Source organism: Uranotaenia lowii, chromosome 2, assembly GCF_029784155.1.
Source record: "Uranotaenia lowii strain MFRU-FL chromosome 2, ASM2978415v1, whole genome shotgun sequence".
NCBI classification, from domain to species: Eukaryota; Metazoa; Arthropoda; class Insecta; order Diptera; family Culicidae; genus Uranotaenia; species Uranotaenia lowii.
Window position 1 is genome coordinate 234,360,092 of NC_073692.1, and position 10,894 is coordinate 234,370,985.

A 10,894-nucleotide genomic window follows, 5' to 3' on the forward strand; every position below is an offset into this window, starting at 1 on the left:
CATTCGATTTTGGCAACATAAAATTTACGAGCGTGTTGCCAAAAACGAACGGGGTCTGTATCTACATTCATAATGCTTTTAAGTTTCATATAAGCATTATTAATGCATAGAAGCAATTCAAAAAAAATTAGCACTTATGAAAGCACGATATGCACATATAGAGCTACTATATAAAGTCAACAATCAATAAGACTGTAGCACTAAAACTTCCTGTAAATGCTTTTATTAAGCTTTTATAAAGCTTGAAGTGGTGTGACCCGAACAGTACTTGAAGTACGGATTTTTTCACCTACCTTATCAGCATCAAGAGTGGTCGAAATGGTAAAGGCGCAAGGAATGATAAAGGCTGCTGCGGGATTCTTGGTTCGAGACTCATCAAAGTAATTCGTAATTAAATTTTAATCGCTCCATTGATTTCAATTATTTCAAAGAACCTTTCATTAAGCAGGCATAATCCTTCATTCAGCAGGTTGATTGATTTTGTAGATAATGATTTTATTTTTTAATTTTTGTTCATTTTAATTAATCAAAGAATAATTTCCCATTTTGAATTTCCGTTTCACATCAATCATGATCAATCAATTGAATAATTAAAAGATTTTCTAAGTATGCATAGTTAATGCCTTTATCCGGCTGGCGAAAAATGACGTTTTGATGGTGCTCTAGTTCAGCATTTGTATTGCTTATTAAAGGCTATGTTGTGATAGCATTCATTCCGCCCGCTATGTCGCATATAGTGTTGCTTAAGGGCTATTTTTGAGTGCTTATGCACTTGTGAATCTAGTTGTTTTTTTTATATTTCTGTAAAGATGAAAAGTGGATTTCTTTTTTGCTGGGAAATTTCTCGTAGAAACCTTATCTCCCCTACGTATCACCACTTTTTCTATACTAGTTGACAAGTTAGTTAAACCTAATCAAAAAGTCTATGGTGAATCAAGGTATGTTAAAATTTAAAGGGTGTGTTGGTTAAAAGGGCAAAAAAATTTATTAAAAACATTTTTCAAATAGAAAAGAAATAAAATTCTAACATTCTGTCATAGACGATGACAGTTTTTTTTCAATGTTTCTAATTTTTATACCATGTACAACAATTTAATGCTCACAAATGGTTGCCGAGAAAAAAAAACAAAAAGCTAACAATTCTACATAAAATAAATTGCTGATAATTTTCATGTATTCTTTATGATTGTGGATTTATGAATCTTGAGTGTAGATTTGAGATACTTCAAACATAAGACTTTTGAATAAGTTGAAAGGCTGGTGGGGTTTGTATTTTATTCGATTTAATTTCGAGTTGAGAACTAAATAACACACTGATTTCAACCACGTGCCACGCCGATCTTTTTTTTTTTTTAAATTAAGTTTTAATGGATGTTTGGTGAAATAACAATACATACAAGCGAGATTTTTAGGATCATCTGGCACTTACGGATCATATCCGCTACATGAATATTGGTTTGATCACTCAATTTTGAAAGTCTGTAAAATCTGGGCATTCTGAGCAACAATCTGGGCAAAATCTGTGTCTGACCAATATCTGGACGAAGGGTCAAAAGTCTATGTTTTACAGACAAATCTGGGCACCTGGCAACCCAGACCAAAGGTGTCAGGTGGTTTTGACAAGAAAAAAAACACCGCGAAAAAAAAAGTAAGATTTATTCAAGATAATACTCAATTGCATAAGCAAAGTATAAATAGGTCATGTAGACGCCTTAATATATGCCACGAATGCGAGCATCTTCTTGGCTGGACTGCAGTTCATATTGAAATACATCATTCAAATATCATCTGATCCGCAGATTACTATCGGTTAAATGGGTTTAACTCAAATATTTGATGTGAGCTTACTTGGATAAGTAATTCTATAGAATCAAAGCAATCGAAAAATTTCCTTTAATTCAACCACGGTATAAGAAATGCTCAGATACTGGTATTTCGATAGCGACTTACTATCTTCTTCAGTGAACGTTTTCGATTGATAAATGTGTATCGCTTCCCTCCCGCAAATTATCCGAGTTAGGTAAGCCACTATAGGTAGCAAAAATTTACAAATTCTCGCCAAAAATACAGGCAACGGCACAACTGCCAGGCATTCGGGGGTTTAAATATTTTATTGCAGACTTATTCGATGTTCTCCTAACTTAACTACGATTTAATTTTTTTTTTTTGAAAACCAGAACAACTCAGGACATTTTAAAGACCCATTTTCAAAATTCAGGATAATTCGAGAGATTTTCAAAGACCAGGACGGTTTCTCGAAAATCAGGACAAATCCTGATAAATCAGCGCGCCTGGCACCTCTGACAAAGCTTCGAAAATAATAACTGAGTAATACTTCCATTTCTGCCGCCAGATAGCCCTATTCGTGTCTCCTGTTTTCTCGTTAAGTGGTATATTTCGGTTAATGTATTTCTGACTGGAACATGAAAAGGTTGCAAACCGTATTTTTAACACATAAAGGTCCAACGGCTTTTTGACTTTTTGGAAGCCCCAAGATCTGTTGATGGTACACGGTAGAAATTTTTTAAATTGAAAAAAAAAATGGCAAATCATATGATTCCGTTTATACAAAAGTAATTTACGAACATATCGTTTTCTTCAATCTAAGCGAATTAAAAAGATACTGATACTGATTGCCTATACCATGGCAATTCATGGCATCAGTAAAAAAATCAAAGTTTTTCAGCCTTAAAATATTATTCATTTATATGATTTATTTTAATTTTATATATTATTGAAATTCAAAAGAAAATAAAGGATAAGGAATCATAGAAATTGAAGCAAATACAAAATTAATAACCATTTGCTCGTGATGAATTCAAGCAAACAGGGGCAAAGTAGTGATAATTTTCCAAAAAAAAAATAGTCACTTTACTTTTCATTACGTTGCTCAGAATTCCAAAATGTGTGGTTGATAAATGGTCAACAAGTTCAATATCAACACTTTAAGTATCTCAATATAAGTAGTTTGGTGAAATTCAGCCCAGAGAATTATTTGAGTTTGAAGAGCCGACTTTTTCCAACCTTGAGCATTTAAGTGTTAATGTAGCTTCGATTTCCCTTTCGTTTTGAAGCCAACATTTGTTTGCAGTGTCAACAGGAAAACCGACGCTACGTTTTCAAGTCGCATTTTCTTCACTTATGCCGAGTAAAGCAAGATTTACCTGAACATTTACTTGTTTCATTAGACCGAGTCCATTTGGTGTCATTTTTTAATTTCTAAAACACTGTGGTTTTAAAAGCATCATTTTGATTCCAAATCTATCCATGATTTTTTTACTAATTTTTTAAATAATGTTTAGATATATGAGAAAATTTGAGCCTTTAGGTTTGTATGGGAAAAATTGCCATATAATATCTCGCTAAGCACCCAGCAGTTATTTCAATAAAAATTATTGTTTTTTAATGCCAAAAGACATACCCCTGTTAAAAAGCCAATACCTTTTTTGGCTTATAAGATACGAAGCTAATTACGGTCTTGCACAAAGTTGATCAGCGGAAACTTTTCTATAGAATTTATAAATTGGCACAAAAACCAGGGTTGGTTCTACAGAAGAAACAAAAATGATGTTGAGTTTTCAGTACAGAATATTCTATTTTCCCATGCAATCCTAAAAGTTAAAGTTTACTCATTTGGGTAAACATAACTTAAAAATTTTGCAAAAAAAAACCATGGATAATTTTGGAATCAAAATGGATCTTTTAAAACTTTAAGAACTGAGAAATTGCCCCAAATCGACTCATTCCAGTGCACTATACATGTTGTACTACAACTCCCTAAGATGAACTTGTTTGGTGAATGGTGAATGAAGAATCAATATTTTGATCATCCGAAGATGGATCACCATAAAATGCATAATTTTCCTACCGATAAAGACATTTCATTAATTTAAACCAAAGCCAAATCGGCGATCCACCCAATTTGTCGACCGACAGAAATAGCCAATTTGTCTATTCAAAGTGCTCGATTAGCACCCATTAATGCAAAACAGATGTCAAGCAGAATGGGTAGACAGAAGAAAAAAAACCCAAACAACAAACAACTCATCGCCACCATTCACTCGGATTGGTGCCTGATAGAAGAAGCTCCGATGATCATCTCCTCGAAGACGATCGACCTCACCCACCTTGGCAAGAGTGTTCAAGTCGCTTCGGGTCAAACCAAGCTAGGTATTGATTTCTGTTGTTGATCTTTGATCGCGCATCCACTTAGCCTGCTGAACTAACCCTAGAGCTAAGTTTGAGAAGAAAACAAAACCACCCCCTGTGTCGTGTGCTGGATATCATCAAGCAAACGAAACTGCCCAAATTGGCTATGAGCAGCATCATTAATTTATTGATATGTGCGGAGGTCCGACACTCTTTAACGAGCTGCTGCTATTCATTCAACTTTCGGGTGATGATTATGGCTACCTTAGCTTAGCGCCACACCGTACTGTTGTTGTTATTTTTTTCTTGAGTGGAGTCAAGAGTCACTGTTTATCCTCCTCCCAAGAAGAAGCAGCGGCGATGGCAGGTGATAAAAATTAATAGCTTCATTTCGATGATGGAAATCGTCTTTAGAGAGTTTTTTTAGGGGGTCAATTTTGGTGCTAAGAAACGTTTATTCAAGCTTAGTTTAAGTAGACAGATAGTGGTTTCTTGATAAAAATCAATATGGAAAGTATGGGTAGTGGAGCTCAAACGATCAGATTCATACAAAGGATTAGTCAATGAAGGGATTTTGTGAAATTCTTTCAAAGTGAGAAATATTGATACCATCTTTTAGGAAGGTTTTAGCAAGGTCTCGCTAGAATTTAGGAATAGAAATAAAGGGTTTTTTTTACAAACCTTTCCTTACAAATAAATTCAATAGAGCTTTTTACACCAAAGATCCCCAAAGTAAATTTGTATTTTTTTTTCTCCAAAAACCACTCGTGCTCATGTCGTGTCGCTATTTTGTGAATTCATATATGCAAATGAAGATGGCATCCGACCGATTTGCTGCTTGATTTTTTTTCGCTTCAACCTTTTCATCCTCAAAAGTTAAGAAGGCTCCTCAGCACTGTGTCATCGTCGTGTGGCGATTGGTGTGCTGGTGACAAATCACAAGCCACTTCAAGTCATTTGGTGGCTACCGGTCGTCGAGGTGAAGATGAGCGCTTTTTTGTCATTCTTTGGTGCCTTTTCGACGCTTGTTGATATTTTTTATTGGTTTTCGTAGTCGTTTAATCCTGCATGGGCTTTTCGGTGCTTCTTGTTCGTCTCTCGTTTGCCGGTTCCAGGTGTTGATGATTGTTTGTGGCGGCCCTCGTCGTCCATTTGGTGTTTTATGGCGCTTTAATTGAATGATCATCGAGCGTGTGGGCAGATGAGTCTTGGCAGCGAAGTCATTCGTACTCGAATCAACATAAATTGCTCCATTAGGTTTCGATTAAAGGGTTTTTAGGGACGAGATAAATTTCAATCATGTATGATTAAGAGCATGTAAACGAAGCATTAAATTAATATTTATGTCAACGAGTAAAAATTACGTGAATATGTTATTTTTTTGCACGTTATCATGTATCCAGGCTTGAAGTTGAGCTACAAGGATTAATTCAAAGTTAAGAATATCATCATACAATATCCGGTGTCCGGCATCGCCAACTTAAACTTAGCGCCCTAATTGGATCGCTTATTGAGTCAATGTTAGCGATCGCTAATTTGAAACGTTAATCGATGATCAACTGAGAGATGATTACATCTTTTATCTAATTTTATGTTATTTGGATGTATGTATGTAGCAAATGTTGCATGAAACGTTTCAAGAAGATAACTGGTGTCCCGTCCGGACCCGTAGATGATGAATTTTTAAGCTTTGCTGTCGGCTTTAAAATGGCTGCGTCATCGAAGGCATACCGTTTAAGGAAGAGTCTAGAGGTGTGATATTTCCTACAGCCATATCCAGTTGCTCTGAGGAAATGGGACCAGTTGTGAAAACGCTAGAAAATTTCTCAGCAAAGAGGTTGCATATTTCAAGATCGGTGTTCGCTGTATGGCCGTTCAAATACATTTGAGAAGGAAGCCCGGATTCTTTCCGCTGATTTTTGACGTACTTCCAGAAAGATCTCAGATTGGTCTTGAAATTACACTGTAGCCGGTTGAGATAGTTCTGGTAGCAACGCCTACTGTTTTTTTGTACGCCGTGTTCAGCTTGCGGTATTCTTCCTTTGTGCAGAGGGACTTGTGCTTGCTGAAGTTTCGAAGAGCACGGTTTTTTGCCGTCTTCAGATGTTGCAATTGATTAGTGACCCAGGGAGTCGTGGGTTGGAGGGTAAGCTACGTTTCGGAACATTACGGTCAATTATATAGTTCAGTATATTTGAAAAAGTCGCAGCGGCTGCATCGAGATTAGACATATCGAGCTCGTTCTCCCATTCGATAGAATCCAGGACGAGTGAGATAGCTTCGTAGTCGACGTTTTTGAAGTCCTGGTAGAAGGGAGCGGTTTCCTCTGTAGGAGCGTTAACTCTAGTGACATCGAGTGAGACCACTAAAGCTGAGTGATGGGAAACAACTTTAACAAGATGAGCAGAAGCTAGTCACCGTCACTTTATCAATAGGTCAAATCCTCAGTTGGAATGAGGTTCACAATTAACACACGACGTATTACAGGACACGACACTTAACGTTCTTACAAACGGAAAAAAGGATTCAAAATTACCTTTTTTGTCGACCGGTTTCGGGCTCGATGTTGCCCATCTACAGGACGATGTCCGACTGATCACACGAAGAAATTACTGGCAGGATCGTACTACGAGTGTCATAGTATTCGTCGAAGGATGGTTCCTTTTTAAATTTTTCTTTTGGTGAAGGTGAAAAGCGGCGACATAATTGGTGGGTCATCTTCATTCATTAGCGGTTTCTCTGAAGTGCTAATAAACATAGACTCCCATGCGTTCAAATGTGAGGCTTTTCTTACACATTTCTTATAGGTCACTTTTTCCCAGTTAATGGAGTGACCCATTTCCGTTGCGTGGGTAGCTACGCTAGATTCATTGGCCCTGTTGTTGTCTACAGCGTTTCTGTGTTCTTTAAGTCGAACTTTAAATTTACGACGAGTTTGGCCAATGTATACAGCTGAGCAACTCTCACAGGGAATTTCATAAATTCCGGATCTCTCATCTTGCGGGATCTTATCCTTCAAGGAGACCAACCGATCCTTAAGGGTGTTGCCGCTCTTGTATGCTGATTTCAGGCCATGTTGAGAAAGGATTTTTGTTATCCCATTAGTTAGTTTAGGGTGGAACGGCAGGCTAACTCTATAGGGCTCTTCTTTCTCTGGCCTAAAGGTGGTGGCATCACTTCGGTACTTTTTTCTGGCATGTTTCCGGAGAATTTTGAGGACAAATTCGTTGTCAAAACCGTTCAAAACACCCGCCTCAAGGATTTTATGCTTTTCCTCTTCAAATTCTGCCTTTTCCATTGGGATATTGTACAGGCGGTGCGCCATAGAATGGAAAGCGGCTTGTTTCTATGGCGCACCGCCTGGTGGTGAAGGGAGAAAAGGAAGAGATCCGATTGAGTGTCAAATCTAAAGCCCAACTTGTCTCCAATATCAAGGCGATGAAAAAAAATTAATTTCGGAACTCTGGAAAATAAACTTAAAATCGATTCATCATCTTGATCTATAATTTGCATATTGATACATAATGAACACATTATTCCTCAAGTGTCATCATTAAAATTCGCTAATCGGACACTGTTGGGACCAGAGGCTTCATCTGATTACCGAAGATTATTACATCACTTCTGATTGAGTATCAATTAGCAGCATTTTCAGTAAAGAGAAACATTCGTGTTCAGCATAAAAATCGAATAACTACTGTACTGCGACAAAGCACTCACACACTTGAGCTCTACAACTGACAAATCGGTCACAACCGGTTTCGCTCAAGAACGGAAAAGTCAAACTGTAAAGCCTGACTATATGTGCCGCTAAATTTGTGTACTAGAAAGCTTTGGTGAAACCAAGACCGTTTTGGGATCAAAATTGTCAGTCAATCGACCCCAGTAATCTAAAGTACCACTGTTGACTAGAACAGGAATGGACTGTGAGAATTGCCTGACATTGACGAGAATGTCTAGCGTGTGTCCTTCCAGAACGATCCCTTGAGCAAATCGAAGTTCAAGCTCTTGCGCAGGGCAAAAGGTTCTTTGAATTCCGGGACACATCGATTTACCCCGCCTCCAAGTGAATCAAATCAGCTGTTTCGAATAGGTAGCACAGTATCAAGGGAATTAAGTGCCTGAATATTCTTCTAAGAGGTTGACTTCGGAGTGGTTAACTAATCGCTCCAGCCATCGACATCACGTAGAGGGGAATCGGTAAATTCAGAATACCCAGGAAAGTACCTCAACAGAGGTATGATGCATCGCTAAAAAGATGATTCACGAAAAAATCATACTAAAAATCGCTCTTCAGGGACTTTTAGGTTCTGATTTCCACAGAAAACGCCTAAAGGGCGTTGGATGACCAAAGTACATCAAGTTCGAACGGCTGGAGTAAGTGTATGTAGAGGAGGACCAGTAAGAATTGTTGTGAAACACTCACTCACACCTCTCCACCGTATGAAAAAGAAAAGTATCAGTGTTTTTTGTGAACGGCACATGGGGAAGGAGATAGTTACACCAACGATTGCTCCCTGTAGTGGCCAGTGAATGTGAGTGAAGCGGGCCACAGACTACACAACATTTGTACAAATGCGATGAAATTCGATGAAATTTTGTCGCTGTAAACACGATTTGCATAGTGTATGGCACTGCTTGAATGAGCGCCCAAACGGTTGGAGTAAAATCGGTCGGGATCGAAATATTTTGTACAAACCACCCTCCCAGCCGGGGTGGAGATGGTTTTTTTTGTTGCTGTTGCTGTTTTCGTCAGCAATCGTTTGTGTTCGCGTGAAATATGTTTGTATAGTGTGTGGGTGAGCACAGATCAAACAATCGTCGTGGAATCATCGAATTTGTACAGGCCATTTGTGTAGTCTATGGCCCGCTTGAGATTCCAACGAAAGCAATCCGGGGCCCCGTCGAAATTCTGCAGCAGCGGTATGTTTATTTGTAGCGGTACTACGAAAACTGGTTCGATCTCAGTTTTTAAATATTCTATGTTGTGCTAATAGAAAATTATCATGCAAGCTATTTAATTGTTTTTATTTGAGCTATTATTGAATACAAAATACTGTAAGGTACAGATGATGTCCTAAGCACAATCCTAACTATTTTGAGTTGAAAATTCTCTGATATTGATTATTTCTTGGCTTGAAAACAGCATTTATGGAAGACTGACAAGCTGTCTTATCCTAGTCTGATTGCGTGTCAAAAGCTAAACTACGGGTAAAACAAACAGGTCACAAGATCCGCGAAATAACATCTTTATTTCGTTCAAATATCCCGTTGTTACATCTTCATGTTGATGTTTCAATGAAAAATATACATTATGTATATGAGAAAAGTGAACTGTCTACAGAGTAAAAAAGCCTTTAAAAATATTGAAAAAATACGACTACTACTAAGAATCTGGGTACCAGGCCACTGCGGTATCCTAGGGAACGAAGAAGCAGACCAACTAGCTAGGGAAGGATCTCAGGGACTGTTGATTGGACCTGAACCTTTCTGCGGAGTATCGAGAAGTGCCTTGACTATGGAACTCAAGAACTGGGAAAGCACCACTATTGTTTCCAACTGGAAAACAGCGGAGGGAGCAACTCAGGCAAGAAAGATTCATTGAACCAAGCGCACGACTCTCCAAAAACATGTTGAATTTAAGTAAGCACGAATTAAGTACTTACACAGGTCTCTTGACCGGACATTGTCCAACAAAACAGCATCTCAAAAAGATAAACATAATTCAAAACGATGACTGTCGGTTCTGCGCGTTCGAGAAAGAAACTGCAGAGCATCTTCTATGCAACTGCTGCGCCCTCCTAAATAGGAGAGAGCGTGTACTTGGGGCAAAGTCAATAAGCGCAAAAGACATATGTTTGCATATCAGCCCTAAGAAGGCTATATCATACATCTTTGATATCATACCCGATTGGGATAAAATGCTTAGTCAGCAATCAACTGTCTCTCCAATCAATAGTGCAGGTGAACCTGACAGCATATAGTAACGCGGGGTAAATACCACAATAGATCAACTACTTGGCTTGAGCCGATGTCCGCGAGTTTGAGCCCAAGAGTAAACATCGAACACAGTTGTACCGGATAAGTTTTTCAATAACGATCCGCCAACTGCAACGTTGATAAAGTCGCGAATGCCATAATGATGGTAAAACGACTATAATCGAAACAAAAAAAAATCAACTACTGGTCGCAGTGGGCTCTCCCCTACAGGAAAAAAAGAATCCTAAATGAAAATGCGAATACAAACACCCGAAGGAAGGAGAGATTCGAACTTATCCAATTACCATCCGGTCTTACTCATGGCTTGCCTCTGCCAACTGCGCTAATTGAACTCGTTATATAGTGGATGTTTGTCATCGGTATGGACTAATTCTACATGATTCGATGCAGAGTGTTTGCCAATGAACGTTTTTCGAAGTCGTTTGGGTGCATTGAAATTGGAAAATTCAATTTTATTCAAGTTTACCTATTGGAATTGAATTGGAACTAGACAACATAAAACCTCAAAATCTTTGAGTTCTCGAGCTTTTCTTCCTAATGCATTCGCAACGTGTTCTAACGGCCAATTGTCGACATTTTTATTTGTTCTAGCTCAGCAAAAATCTATAAAATTAACGAAAATGCAGAATGCAGAACTTTTAACAGCTTTAAATAATTGATCCAAATTTTTTAATTTACGCAATGAAGGGATTAAACTAACTGAATCTGAAAAAGTAGAAGGTGTAGAGTAGAACTGATTGCCCAA

The 10,894-nt window shown here is 38.1% G+C and overlaps 1 protein-coding gene across 1 annotated transcript; it reads right to left on the reverse strand.

The window, feature by feature from the left end:
• Positions 1 to 6,814: 6,814 nt before the first annotated feature.
• Positions 6,815 to 7,447, reverse strand: LOC129742416 (uncharacterized). Its single transcript, XM_055734314.1, has one exon. The coding sequence runs from the start codon at positions 7,445 to 7,447 to the stop codon at positions 6,815 to 6,817; it is 633 nt and encodes a 210-aa protein (XP_055590289.1).
• Positions 7,448 to 10,894: the final 3,447 nt, after the last annotated feature.

Bases quoted from the DNA above. Each gene is read 5' to 3' on its own strand.
- LOC129742416 (XM_055734314.1), bottom strand. From the start codon at position 7,447: ATGGAAAAGGCAGAATTTGAAGAGGAAAAGCATAAAATCCTTGAGGCG.